Source organism: Salvelinus sp. IW2-2015, linkage group LG35, assembly GCF_002910315.2.
Source record: "Salvelinus sp. IW2-2015 linkage group LG35, ASM291031v2, whole genome shotgun sequence".
Classification (NCBI taxonomy): domain Eukaryota; kingdom Metazoa; phylum Chordata; class Actinopteri; order Salmoniformes; family Salmonidae; genus Salvelinus; species Salvelinus sp. IW2-2015.
Window position 1 is genome coordinate 16,258,391 of NC_036874.1, and position 15,856 is coordinate 16,274,246.

Here is a 15,856-nt window from a genome sequence, read left to right on the forward strand (position 1 = left end):
AGATGAATGAACTAACATTTAAAACAGCAAAAAATACTAGATACAATTTTCAAAACTGTTTTTTTAGTAGATGGTAGATACCATTTTCCATACAGTATTTAGCTATAACTTAACGGCAAAGTTTACGGCAAACCAATTTTTTTATCAGTTGCGGCATCCTTAAACAGTACATAAGTAAAATAATAATCAGATGTAAGGGTAGTATTGTATTGTAAAGCTGATGCAGTATAACCGTCTCTCTGCTTGGCAAAATGAATCCGGTTACAGTGTATCAATTACATTTAGATAAATAGTGGAATATTTGTTATACAGTATATAAAGGATATATTGTTTCATTGGTTTGTTTAAGCTTGTAGCCTACACATTTGCAGCTAAAAGCTGAATTGCAGTATAGGTCAACAGATAAAATAAAAATGTAAATTGACATAACAATTAGGTAGATTAACAAAACAAAGAATTGATGTTGATGAAGCCAGCTCTGAGAGTTCCTTCACAAAGAGCGTACCCACTTATGACAGAGACTGGTGCTTCTGACAACCCACCTCTGAAACTGCTACAGCGCAAAAAAAGTTCACCACACATCCGTCCAGAGCAATAGTCCAGTCCGGTCTCACTTCGTCAAGAAGTCGGTGGCTTATCCTCATCAATCTACAGACAATACCCCATAATGACAGAGCAAAAACTGGTTTAGACATTTTTGCAAATATATAAACATTTTATAAACTGAAATATCACCAAGCTTTTAAGGTGCTTCAACAAAGTACTGAGTAAAGGGTCTGGATACCTAATAAGTATTCAGACCCTTTACTCAGTACTTAGTTGAAGCACCTTTGGCAGTGATTACAGCCTTGCCTCTTCTTAGGTATGACGCTACAAGCTTGGCACACCTGTATTTGGGGAGTTTCTCCCATTCTTCTCTGCAGATCCTCTCAAGCTCTGTCAGGTTGGATTGGGAGCGTTGCTGCACAGCTCTCTCAAGAGATGTTCGATCCGGGCTCTGGCTGAGCCACTCAAGGACATTCAGAGACTTGTCCCGAAGCCACTCCTGCATATTCTTGGCTGTGTGCTTAGGGTCGTTGTCCTGTTGGAAGGTGAACCATTGCCCCGGTCTGAGGTCCTGAGCTCTCGGGAGCAGGTTTTCATCTTTCTCTCGATCCTAACTAGTCTCTCAGTCACTGAAAAACTTCCCCACAGCATGATGCTGCCACCGCCGTGCTTCACCGTAGGCATGGTGCCAGGTTTCCTCCAGATGTGACGTTTGGCATTCAGGCCAAGGAGTTCAATCTTGGTTTCATCAGACCAGAGAATCTTGGTTGTCCTTCTGGAAGGTTCTCCCATCTCCACAGAGGAACTCTGAAGCTCTGTCAGAGTGATCATCGCATTCTTGGTCACCTCCCTGACCAAGGCCCTTCTCCCCCGATTCCATGTTTGGCCGGGTGGCCAGCTCCAGGAAGAGTATTGGTGGTTCCAAACTTCTTCCATTTAAGAATGATGGAGGCCACTGTGTTCTTGGGGACATTCAATGCTGCAGACATTTTTTTGGTATCCTTCCCCAGATCTGTGCCTGAACACGGTCCTGTCTCTGAGCTCTATGGACAATTCCTTCAACCTCATGGCTTGGTTTTTGCTCTGACATTCACTGTCAACTGTGGGACCTTATATAGACAGGTGTGTGCCTTTCCAAATCATGTCCAATCCAATCAAGTTGTAGGAACATCTCAAGGACGATCAATGGAAACAGGATGCACCTGAGCTCAATTTCGAGTCTCATAACAAAGGGTCTGAATACTTATGTAAATAAGGTGTATTTATTTTTATACATTTCCAAATGTGTATAAAAGCCTGTTTTTGCTTTGTCATTATGGGGTATTGTGTGTAGATTGCTGAGGAATTTAAAAAATGCAATCCATTTTAGAATAAGGCTGTAATGTATCAAAATATGGAAAAAGTCAAGGGATCTGAAAACTTTCCAAGGGCACTGTATATACAGTGAGGTACAAAATTATTGACACACTTGATAAAGATGAGCAATAATGATTGTATAAAATAAATAATTAAATTACTGAGCTGTAGTGTATGCTTACAAAAATACAATTGCTCAAAGAGATTTGTTTTACCAAGTAATATTATTTTTCAAAAACATTTTGGGGTCTTAATAACACCTTTACCGATTCGGCAACCCTTTCCTTCGCACCCAGTGTCATAACACGTCATAACGCGTTTCATAACACGTTATGGCACGGTCATAATCATGTCATAACAGCTTACATAACCTGTGGTCATAACATTGTCATGACTGATACATTTACACCTGTTGCGACATATATTGTGTTTATTTTATGGCTGGTCATGACACCTACATAAAAGTCCAAATTAGTTTTTTCCCTGCCAAGAAGTTTCCTTTCATTTCAATGTTTGTTTCTTAAATCCTTTGTTGTAATGAATTCTTTACAGTCATGTTTTTTTCATCATATTCTAAATAACTTGTAGAAAATACACATTATTACACTGTCATGAAGCATTATGACCATCCTGTGTCACTTTACTTGGACTAAGAAAATACACATGACACTGTCAAGAAGCATGATGACCATCATAATAATATAAGCCATCACATACATGCCCTTATATCAGTCATCAGTCACAAAGAGTGTCTTGCCCTGCTCCTGAAATCTGCTCCTGCATTCATCCCAGTCATCAGCAACAGAGCATTGGGGTAGGTGCATATCTGACATCAATGTGTGAGCAATTACAATGGTAATTCAATATGGTCAATTTACAACATAAGCGTACTGTTGACACGTAGGCCATGCTGTAATGGAATGTTTTGCCCTGTGTGGTAGGTTTTGTGGGGTTTTACACCTAAGTAGATGTCATAACCAGCCTTAAAATAACGTAATATGTCACAACAAGTCTAAATATGTGTCATGACAGCGTTATGACCGTGTTATGACATGGTTATGACCGTGTCATAACATGTTATGACACTGGACGTCAAGTAACGTGTTACCAAAGATTTTTATAAATAAAGTAGTCAAAGGTTTAGTATTTGGTCCCATATACCTAGTATGGCCTCATAAAGCTTGTGACTCTACTAACTTGTTGGATACATTTGCTATTTGTTTTGGTTGTGTTTCAGATCAATGTAAATAATGTATTGTGTCATTTTGGAATCACTTTTATTGTGAATAGAATATATTTTTAAATACTTCTACATTAAAGTGGATGCTACCATGATTACACATAATCCTGAATAAATCGTGAATACTGATGTGTGAGAAAGTTACAGAGGATCAAAGATCATACACCCAAGATATGCTAACCTCCCCTGTTATTGGTAATGGTGAGAGGTTAGCGTGTCTTGGGGGTATGATCTTTGACCTTCTGTAACTCTCTCTGGTGTGGCCAAAGAGGTCTATTTTCATGTCCTCTGACCATCTGTCCTTGGCCACGCACACCAGCGGTGGGTTTGGCCTTTGAAAAGAACAATGCTTAGGCAGAAAATACTAATCCCTATTGTAAAATATGGTGGTAGATTTGTTTTATTTAACTAGGCTAGTCAGTTAAGGACAAATTCTTATTTTACAATGACGGCCTACCCCGGCCAAACCCTCCCCTAACTCGGACAACGCTGGGCCAATTGTGTGCCGCCCTATGGGACTCCTGATCACATTCAGTTGTGATACAGCCCGGGATCGAACCAGGGTCTGTAGTGGCACCTCTAGCCTTAGACCGCTGCGCGACTCAGGAGATCTTTGATGTTATGGTGCTATTTTGCTTCCACTGTTCCTGATTCCATTATTAAGGTCAACGGCATCATGAACGTTACCAAGTACCAGGGCATTTAAGCTAAAAACCTGGTTGCCTCTGCCAGGAGGTTAAAACTTGGCTGCAAGTGAATCTTCCAGCAAGACAATAACCCCAAGCACAAATAAATGGTTAATTGACCTCAAAATCATTATTTTGCTATGGCCATCTCAGTCTCTGGACTTGAACCCCATTCAAAACCTGTGGTTTTAATTGAAGAGGGCACGTCCATAAGCGCATATGTAGAATATCAAGGATCTGAAAATATTCTGTATGGACGAATGGTCCAAGATCCCTCCCAGTGTGTTCTCAAATCTCCTAACATTTTAGAGAAGTGTCGTTATCGTCGCAAGGGAACTAATGAAAACAGGGGATCCAGTCATTTTGACCGTTTGTATTACTTGTTAAACAAAATCTCTTTCTCCGAGCAATTGTATTAGCATAAAATAATTATATGTTTTTAAAAAAGGGAGCATACAATATAGCTCAGTATTTGTATTATTTATTTTATACCATCTTTTTACTCATCTTTATCAAGGGATCCAATAATTCAGGACCCCACTGTATATATACAATGCCAGTCAAAGGTTTGGACACTCCTACTCATTTTTATTTATTTGTACTATTTTCTACATTGTAGAATAATAGTGAAGACATCAAAACTATGAAATAACACGTATGGAATCATGTAGTAACCAAAAAAGTGTTTTTGAGATTCTTCAAAGTAGCCACCCTTTGCCTTGATGAAAGCTTTGCACACTCTTGGCATTCTCTCAAACAGCTTCATTAGGTAGTGGAATGCATTTCAATTAAGAGGTGTGCCTTGTTAAAAGTTCCTATGTTGAATTTCTTTCCTTCTTAATGCGTTTGAGCCAATCAGTTGTGTTGTGACAAGGTAGGGGTGGTATACAGAAGATAGCCCTATTTAGTAAATTACCAAGTCCATATTATTGCAAGAACAGCTTAAATAAGCAAAGAGAAACGACAGTCCATCATTCCTTTAAGACATAAAGGTCAGTCAATGCGGAACATTTCAAGAACTTTGAACGTTTCTTCAAGTGCTGTCGCAAAAACCATCAAGCGCTATGATGAAACTGGCTCTCATGAGGACCGCCACAGGAAAGGAAAACCCAGAGTTACCTCTGCTGCAGAGGATAAGTTCATTAGAGTTACCAGCATCAGAAATTGCAGCCCAAATAAATGCTTCACGGAGTTCAAGTAACAGACACAAAATCAACTGTTCAGAGGAGACTGCGTGAATCAGGCCTTCATGGTCGAATTGCTGCAAATGAACCACTACTAAAGGACACTAATAATAATAATAGACTTGCTTGGGCCAAGAAACACAAGCAACGGACATTAGACCAGTGGAAATCTGTCCTTTGGTCTGATTAGTCTAAAATCTGTAATTTGGTCAGATTTCCACATGAGTTTAATTGTAATTACTCCACAATATTAACCTAATTGACAGAGTGAAAAGAAGGAAGCCTGTAAGAATATTCCAAATGCAATTGGTTTTCAACAAGGCACTAAAGTTATACTTTAGTGTCCTGAATACAAAGTGTTATGTTTGGGGCAAATCCAATACAACATATTACTGAGTACCATTCTCCAAATGATCAAGCATAGTGGTGGCTGCATCATGCTATGGGGGTTGAATACTTATCTAATCAAGATACTGCATATTAGTGTTGTATTTTTTGTAAATTATTTAGTCTTAGAATTTTTCTTTCACTCTGACATTACAGAGTATTTTGTGTAGATTGTTGACAAAAAATGACATTTACATACATTTTTATCCCACTTGTAACACAACAAAATGTCAAAAAAGTCAAAGGGTGTGAATACTTTGTTTTTTAAAACGCTTATAAAGTTTATTTTATTTTCATGACTGTCTTCATCCATAATTATCAGTTACACGATTATACGGAAATTGGCCAGCCCTAGTGTGTGTGTGTGTGTGTGTGTGTGTNAGTCTACTGTGTGGTTTGGCTATAGTTAGCTAGCTAATGTTTGCATATAAAAGATCTCACTAAGCACCGACTTCTTGACGAATGAGACCGGACTGACTATTGCTCTGGACGGATGTGTGGTGAACTTTTTTTGCGCTGTAGCAGTTTCAGAGGTGGGTTGTCAGAAGCACCAGTCTCTGTCATAAGTGTATAGGTACGCTCTATTGTGAAGGAACTCTCAGAGCTGGCTTCATCAACATCAATTTCTTTGTTTTGTTAATCTACCTAATTGTTATGTCAATTTACATTTTTTATTTTTATCTGTTGACCTATACTGCAATTCAGCTTTTAGCTGCAAATGTGTAGGCTACAAGCTTAAACAAACCAATGAAACAATATATCCTTTATATACTGTATAACAATATATTCCACTATTTATCTAAATGTAATTGATACACTGTAACCGGATTCATTTTGCCAAGCAGAGAGACGGRTTATACTGCATCAGCTTTACAATACATACTACCCTTACATCTGATTATTTATTTTACTTATGTACTGTTTAAGGATGCCGCAACTGATAAAAAAAATTGGTTTGCCGTAAACTTTGCCGTTAAGTTATAGCTAAATACTGTATGGAAAATGGTATCTACCATCTACTAAAAAGAACAGTTTTGAAAATTGTATCTAGTATTTTTTGCTGTTGGATTAAATGTTAGTTCATTATCTGATGTAAAGGTGACTAAACGAAATGTTCTTATGGTATTTCATGAAGAACGTARATTTTGCATGTATGACTCAGGGGTTAAATATGTATTCAACTCCAATTAATGCACAATGAAAGGTTCTGAACWTAAGMTAATGGGCATTACTCAGTGTTTTGAAAATACACCCCCTTACATCTGAAAAATGTGCCAAATTGATTGGGGGGAAAAACTCTAAGTGTATACAGACCGTTTTTTTCCCAGTCTACTTCAACCACTGAGTGTACATCACCACATTGTGTGGGTGAGGGGGTTGAGGGGATGATGACTGGGTGGGTGTTTGTGTCAGTGCATGTTGGCACTGAGGAATGAAGTAACTTGGTGGGAGAGATTATTTCATGATACATGTAATCCTCTTTCCATCCATTTTAATGCCTTATCTGGGAGCTTTCCTCAAGACAAGCAATTTCACATCAATTAGCACGATGTCGCCCTTTATAAAGCACCGTTTTTGGGGGAATTAGCCAATTATGTCAAGTTTAGCAAAAATGTGACATTGGTCATGGCAGCCTTTATGCACCCTTTATTATAGAGTATGACATACAAGTATAGTTGATCTGTGTAGTGCAGACTTTATGTATGCTATATAGACTTTCTAAGTTGTACTTCATTCAAAGTCGGACCGATATTGCTGTTTGATTGTTTAGAGAAAGCATAGATAGATGCGGTGATCTGATCGTCTCTCTCTCTCTTTCTCTCGCTCTCTCTCATAGATATCCTGTCGCCAGTTCTCCTGTAACTACTCAGACTGCTACGATGTGTACATGAATAGGACTTCTGTTTCATGCAACGCTAATATCACCTTCTGTGAAGTACAGTATAGCTACGTGTGAATTGCAGAATTTTAGAATTTGAATAATACAAATGTACTTAAAATGTCTTACACAACTATATATTTTTTTGCATGCTATAGTTCATGTTGCATCTGCTGTCATTAATTCGTGTCACACCTATTTTAGATATAATCTTCCTGGCCCTACTACTAAAATGTTCACACCATTTATTTTTGTTTTGTAAGTTGCATTTGATAAAACTATACCGGAATGTTGTTCTAACTTCATCTTTTATTCCCTTGTTTAACAATAACAAAAAATGTAAGTGTATTTGTTTTTAAGAGTGTGCTAACAAAATGTGTGTGATGCCTTCTCAGCTGAAGAGACAGGAAGACATGACTTACACCGGTGGCTGCAGTTCCTCCTGCAGGAATGCCTGTGTCAATAACACTCAGACCAACTGTACCATGGGATGCTGCAACTCCACTGGCTGTCTTAGCTCTACCCTGGCCTCCATGGTTCGCGCAAACACTACAACAGGTAAACCTTTTTTCTTTTCCAATCATTTTTTTATACAATAAAGAAAATCAATGTCCTGTGGCCTGCAGTGGTCCACTGGTTTAAACCGCTGCCTCTGGATCACATGCACTGTGTACCTCTGAAAGCATGGGTTCAAATCCATCCCACTGCTCAAGCACCATCTCTCCTCCTGTGAGGCGTGCGTACTGGCGGTAGAGAAGTCAGGCGCAGGAGAGCAAAGACTGTGTTCCAACGGCGCAGTTTAATGATAAAAATCACAGTGAACAAAACACAATAATCATAATGGGACAAAACCCCAGATATAACGTGCACAAGCACTTACAAAAAACAATACCGGACAAGGACATGTGGGGAACAGAGGGTTAAATACACAACATGTAATTGATGGGATTGAAACCAGGTGTGTGGGAAGACAAGACAAAACAAATGGAAAATGAAAAGTGGATCGGCGATGGCTAGAAGACCGGTGACACCGAACGTCGCCCGAACAAGGAGAGGGACCGACTTCGGTGGAAGTCCTTACTTTCCTCTATCCATCCTGTCTAATAAACACAAAAAATACCTAAGGAGTGGGACTAGCCCACTCATTAAAAAAATCAAATGTCCTAGATTTGATACCTAAGTGCCCTGTATAATGACTATTTTCTATGCTATTCTGCATTTCTTCAGTTTCCTTGTAAACTGTGTGCAAGACTCAGTAAAGTCAGTCCAACCGTACTATGGTGTCCTTAGGGTTGGAGTTGGTGAGCCTGTAAAAACCCTGTCTTTTACTGTGAGAGATTCATGCTTACATGTATCACCACCACATCAATTGGGAGACTGTTACTGTATGGGGCTGAGCTATGTCTGTTGAACTATTAGTTTTCTGACAATTATTTTTTATTTTTAACTTTTTTTATTTCACCTTTATTTAACCAGGAAGGCAGGTTGAGAACAAGTTCTCATTTACAACTGCGACCTGGCCAAGAATAAAGCAAAGCAGTTCGACACATATAACAWCAGTTACACATGGAATAAACAAACATACAGTCAATAATACAGTAGAAAAAGTCTATATACCGTGTGTGCAAATGAGGTAAGGGAGGTAAGGCAATAAATAGGCCATGGTGGCGAAGTAATTACAATATACCAATTWAACACTGGAGTGATTGATGTGCAGAAGATGAATGTGCAGGTAGAAATACTGGGGTGCAAGTACAATGCATAGTATCTTATCACTATTCCATTAATTTGTAAAACATGCTATTTACTTTGAATAAATCTGAACTGCATTTATATGAGCATGAAAGTACAATGTACTATATACAGTATTGAGACATGAGTCATCTAAAAAAAAAAAAATTGAATTGTTCCTCCAGTGACTACAGTGATGATGACCACCACCACCACAACAACAGCAGCAGCCACCACTACAACTGCTATACCAACCAATGTAAGAACTAGCTTCTGGGCGGGGCAACTTGAAGTTCTCAGGTTGATGTAGGCCTACTACAGTACATTTCCCAATATTGAGGTACATTTCTATACACATTGAAGGTGCAATCTGGACTGACATGAAGGTGCAATCTGGGACTGTGTGTGTGTGTGTGTGTGTGTGTGTGTGTGTGTGTGTGTGTGTGTGTGTGTGTGTGTGTGTGTGTGTGTGTGTTGTGTGGTGGTGTGTGTGTGTGTGTGTGCAAAGGACTCAATGTCTGTGAATTTACCAGCCTTTGTTAACATCATCCATCTATTTACAGAAACTTAAGAAGTGCCAGATGTTTCAGTGCATAGAGCAGAACTGTTACAAGACTTGGATGAACAAAGACCTAATGCCTTGTCCCCTCAACCAGCCCTACTGTGAGGTAGGCTTAATAGTGCACCCCCACTCTACCCTATTCATCATTCTATACCCATAGTAGACAAACTAGACATGCTTCATTGAACTGTAAATGCTGTAGGATACAAATGTACACTTTAAGTATTTTATAACGAAAGAAGGAAAATACATTTGGCCACGACAAGAACGATTATCTGTTATCATCTCAATAATATCACTCAAACAAGAGAGAATTTCCTTTCGCCAATCTCGTACATCCTTAAACTCATCTAACTCCATGCATTCTCAATCCACGTTTCTCTCTTCAGTTGAAAAAGATCACAACTGGTTCAACAACGATCTGGATGGGAGGCTGCAATGCCGACTGCACAAAAAACACCTGGTGTACRGCCACAACAGGTACATGCCACCAAGAGTGCTGCAACACCTCCATAACATCCTGCCTCAAGCTGGATGGTACTCTGAACGTTCCTTCTTCTGCCACTAGAGGTCCTCACTTCCCTTTAGCATTGATCACTGCTGCTCTGCTGGTTTGTCTGCTCAGCATTGGTTCTCTGGTTTAAACTGGGTGGTGTTCAGTGGGTACCAAGCGGAAGAAAATGTATTGAAAGAGGGAGGAAATACCTTGACTTGTCCGTTGCAAAATGGTTTAAAACATTGCCTGTTGTGTGACTTAATGAACAACCCTGATGTGTCGACCCACTGAGCCATTGCTTGAATTTAAACAGTAGCGGTAGTAGTTAGCACAGCGAAACCTGGTTTCCATTCCACATGAATACTATACTGGTTGTAGGTCTAGCCTACTCTGTTTTTGTTTGTTTGTTTGTTTGTATATAAGATGTATTGAGATACTGTATGTGAGGGCTCATATGTGCTTTTGAGAGATTTAGATGATTTAATAAGTGATAATGATTCCCCTATGTGAGTCCAAACCAAATGGGTTTAAAGGGATTTATTGAAGAATATGACAATTAATATGGCTACAGAAAGCTATTCAACCATACCATCATACCCATTTATAAATCAATACTGCGTTAAACATAATACACAGAGGATGATAGCTATTTACGATCATAGATGACTGACCTAATGTATGGTACGGTAATTAATTATCWGCTTTTTCTTACTTATTGAGATTTCTGTAAGATGACATTTACAATTATGACATTTTCATAAATATCCTCTTTTTTTTAGGCACATTTTCTTTCACCAGTAGTTTGCATGACGACTTGCATGTTTTCTTTGATTTTTCACTTGCAAAGACCTTCTAGCCTGGTCTCAGATCTGGTTGTGCTCTTGCTAACTCAATTGCTCATTGACAAACCAAACATGCCCAGGACAAGGAGTTGGCATTATAGCACAAACAGACTGGCACTCAGGCTAAAGACTTTCTCCAATACAAAAGCAAACATCTGTTCTTTACAGATATTGCATAGTAACTCAGTTATTACCTAGTCCTCGCTAGCATATTGTGAAGGACARATTGACAATTTATGCACTTTTTAAAACATATATATTGGGCTATAGAAGGTTTTTGAAATATTTGTGCTGACACAGAGGTGTAATTCATATCTGTGAATGTAGTCATACACTGTACAACTGTAATATGTGTTTTACGCCTTTTATTTAGCTGTATTCAGAATTTACCATCATAACAATGTAATAATTGATTCATAAAAATGGGTTATAAAATTGGGTTATCAAAATGTCTAAGCGTATATTTTTGCAGTAGTTTCATGGAAAGTTGGCATTCAACACCTAGGTCATATCTAATATTTGGAGAAAAGTTACTAAAAGAAATGTGTCATGTTGGATACTTTCTACATTGTGTATAGTGTACAAACTGTAACAACTGCTKTTAAAGTCATATGAATTAAATAAATGTTTGACCAAAACAAAAGATTATTATTTTCTTTGAAATTGTCGGCAGAGCTCCCCTGTTAAGAGATTGATGTAACTGCATTTGAATCAACTAGACTTATATATCAAAAGAAACAACCGATTATCTACAAGAGAACAGGCCAGGTCCTTGTAGACTTGCTCTTATTTAGTAATTGTACCTTATAAAGTATCGGCCATTCAGAATTCATACATAGATTAAAGTAAAACATTTCAATGACAAAACATTGTATTCCGTGCCTCTATGCACCATGCATYAGAATTTGATTACCATGGAGATGGCTGTTAAGACCACATAGAATTTTTTTTTTTGTAGCTGTGGCTAAAACCATAGATATATAACACTATTGGTATAGTCTATGGCTAAAGCAATATTGTTGAAATAGCATTACAATTGTAAAGGTTGCATCATCTTACCAGCATAAATGTCATGTCCAATTCAAACATCACCAAAAGACACAATTTAACACAATGAATTCAGAACAGACATCTTGCTCATACAGTGCAGATGCGTGACTATGGATGCAAACGATCACCCATCCTTTTCAACACCAGGCTTGGGTCCCAATAGGACCCCTGGAGATCTTGTTAAGTTCATAGATGACTCCATTCCCTCCAACCCTGGTGTTGATGAGGATGACAATGATGTGATCCATTCAACCAACTTTGTGAACCACTTCTCAGGTAAAAGCTAAGAAAAATCTAAAAAAACAAACACCTCTACCATAGAGATCTTTGCTAAACTTTGAATATTGGTAAATTATTTTTTCCTGGTAGGTTGCTCCATTTTATTTTGATTCATGACATTATATTATGAGTACCCCTGAAGATTTGGTTGAGTTTGTTGCATAATCAATTGTTGATGAGGATGTCAATTATGTGGTCATCTGCTTGGGAGAGTGATGGGCCAACCTCCTTCCTGGACATGTCTCAGAACAGCTTATCCAATGGAGACCAGTTCTCTCAGTCCAAAGACATTGACTACCTAACAGCTATGAGTTCCATCTATGTCTAGTGTGGTAGTTGATCTAATTTGCTGAATTTGGTATTGCATTGGTGTTACGCACACCTCTAGGAAGAGGGAACGCAACACCCTGCTACAACTCAACTCCCCGTGGAGTGAARGATGAATGGAATTGTAGGTGCGGGTAAGGATGACAAAGGCAGAGAATTTACCGTTTACAGGGAATTTATTCCGTCACACGGTAATTTTGGGAAAAGGGGCTGGACGGAACCAAAGCAAAGAAAGTACAAGTTAAAGAGCCCCCTCTCCTACTTTACCTACCCACAACTTACCTAACTAGCACCACCTGGCGCACAAACCAAAATACAGGGGATGGTCCGGCCAGGTCTTACCTAGTGTGCATAGACAAAGTACATACTCGGGTATATTTATGCCCGCAGGTCTCTTGCCTAAGCACTCCCAAGGTGCCTTCCCCTTCCCCCCTGGGAACAAATGAAACCGCATACAAACATAAGTAAACAATTTCAATAATCAAAAACACTGCATCCTATGGGGATACACATACCTAAGAAGCAGCGGCAACAAAATACTTAACAAAAACGTGCCTCTGCCTCTAAGCAACAACCAACACAGGACATCACCATCAGCTCTCTCTCCTAAAAAAGGAACACTGGCTTATATATCTTCAGAAGGAGTCGATAATTGAAGACAGCTGTATCTCCTGATGAGAGGGTGGGGTCAGATCTTCAATCATCGATGGGGCTGACCAATCAGCTGCTTAGAATTTCCGGAAGCCATCCTGAAACACACACATCCAAACAAAACCACAACACAGAAACTGGGGAACGTAACAATTGGTTTCTTTCAGTGTGTTTATTCCACTCTCTTTACCATCTGACACTTTGTCCCTGTTGATCCACATACCTACCCTGCTTCTGGAGACCTGGGGAGTCTCCTGACCAGAGGGCTTTGACTCCCCAGGAACGTCCTCACCACTCTGGGTTGACCCAGTCCTGTTGGTCTGAGACCACTGATGTCTACTCCCTTAACAGGAACGAGGAGCTCCAAAGTAGCTGAAACCACCTCTCGGGTAAGATCTTACTCTACTATGCTGCTTAGTCTGCTAAACTTTGATTATTGGTAAATTCATTTTTCTGGTAAATTCATTTTTCTGGTAAATTCATTTTTCTGGTAAATTGCTTGATCCACTCTCTTTACGAGCAATTTTTTCCCCCTCTTGATCTACAGATTGGGTCTTGCTTCATTTGAACGCCTGGAGACAATCGTTCCAGTCTGGTTATGATCACTATGACAACCCTGGCTACCTGTCAGTTATTAGTTCTACCTCTGTCTCGTGTGCTAGTTTGCCTAATTTGTCTAATTTGCTTGATTTTGCATTGGATTGGTTTGTTTGAGTATTGTTCCATTCTCTTTACCATCTGTCACGTTGTCCTTGTTGATCCACAGAGCCACCCTGTGTCTGGACTCCTGACTCCAGCAGAGCAGGGAGCCCTGAGCAGCCCAACAGCCCCAGGGAGACTCTTAACCAGAGGGCTTGGACTCCCCAGGACAGTCCCCGTTGCTTTTTAACTCCTGAGGATGATGTGTTGTACTAGTTAAATAGAATGTAACATGTGAACAACCACCAGGTTCTTCCTGGAGTCCCAGGACATTCCTCGCCACTCTGCAACTCATGTTGACGATGAAGAGGTTATGTACATTACAACAACCACCAGCTCCGTCCTAGACTCCCAGGACATTTCCCGATACTCTGGCTCCACTCACAGCAAGCATTCTGAGACTGCCATCTCAAATGTATGCTCTACTATTACAGGTAGCCTAGTGGTTAGAGCATTGGGCCAGTAACCAAAAGGTTGTTAGATCGAATCCCTGAGCTGACAAGGTAAAAATCTGTCGTTCTGCCCCTGAACAAGGCAGTTAACCCACTGTTCCTAGGCTGTCATTGTAAATAAGAATTTGTTCTTAACTGACTTGCCTAGTTGAATTAAATTAAAATATTACTTAGGAGGAACTATGAAATATGTGGATCTCAGATGTACGTMTGCTCTGCATTCACTAAGGAGGACCTATGGCACCTCTGGAACACAATAAGGGCTCTTAGTAGTGTAGTATGATTTCATTTATTATTATAGTGTCTTGCATCTTCAGGATGCCCAGCCCACATATGCTTATAAGACTCTGCATTATAAGACTCTGCAAATGAAAAATAAAATCATATATGCACACAATAGGCCACATACTGTCCATTCACTTATAGTACTTTTACAGATCCTTACATTTGTATACTGCTTTGTTTTCTTCCTTTTCATCATCTAACACTTTGTCCCTCTTGATCCTCAGCCCAGGACTTCAGATGGGCTTTGACTCTCCAGATCTCTGCATTCCTACAAGAGACTGAGAGTTGAGTCTCAGTCCAACAATAGGAAGAGGTGCCACTGCCTGGGGTGTGACGCAGAGGACTGGCCTGCCAGGAAGAGAGCCAGGAATGAATGTCCAATTGGCTCTCATGGGGCCATGAGGCACATTAATAGAACACAAAATAGGCACCAGAATAGAGCTGGGCCACAGTACAACAAGACATTCATAATACATTATTGTGACATTTTTTTCCTTAATTTTCTTCCTGAGAAATGCCATCTACAACACTTCAATCCAATGCAGGATTAGCTTAATAAAAAAGTCCATGTTTTTTCCTATTAAACTACAAAAACGATGTTTGGCTAGGCATGGCTACACAATATTGTCCAAATGATATAATAATGTATCTTTATTTTGTCTGATGAACAAGGGTTTGATATGTGTGTGTGTATCAGGATATGGGAGTAACTAATTTCATGTTATCCAGTTACATGTAATCTGATGTTGTTGTTTTTTAACCTGCAATCAATTACATTAACACCAACAAATATTGTAATCGTATTAGAGATACTTTTGAAAAACTAGATGATTAGTACTTTTAAATTCAGAAACGATGTTTGCATACAAATACATTATAACACCTTCATGTTTTCTCAATGACATTACATTTAGGATTGAAGAAAGGTGCAAGTTTGAGTTTGTTCCACTTTAGCCAATCTGACCACAAGTCAGAGACCACTACTATGATAACACACCAAATGACCACCCTTTTTGTCTTCTTCTAATGCCTCTTAAATGAAAGTAATCCAACAGWAACTGAAAGTAATAAAATTACATTAGTGAATTTGGGTAATACAAAAATGATATTACTGATTGCAATTTTGGACAAGTATCTAGTAGGTAACTTAATAGACTACATGTAGAAAGTAACCTATCCAACCCCGGTGTGTGTGAAGTAGATA

General features: G+C 39.1%; 1 protein-coding gene across 1 annotated transcript in view; it reads left to right on the plus strand.

The window, feature by feature from the left end:
- The window catches only part of LOC111958524 (integumentary mucin C.1), a 25,394-nt gene extending 13,853 nt beyond the window's left edge, over positions 1–11,541 (plus strand). Inside the window, exons 5-9 of the mRNA XM_023979774.2 lie at positions 7,237–7,335; positions 7,674–7,836; positions 9,195–9,268; positions 9,573–9,677; positions 9,961–11,541. Of these exons, the coding sequence (XP_023835542.1) occupies positions 7,237–7,335; positions 7,674–7,836; positions 9,195–9,268; positions 9,573–9,677; positions 9,961–10,215 (696 nt within the window). The 3' untranslated portion in view covers positions 10,216–11,541. The remainder of the gene's footprint in view (positions 1–7,236; positions 7,336–7,673; positions 7,837–9,194; positions 9,269–9,572; positions 9,678–9,960) is intronic.
- Positions 11,542–15,856: the final 4,315 nt, after the last annotated feature.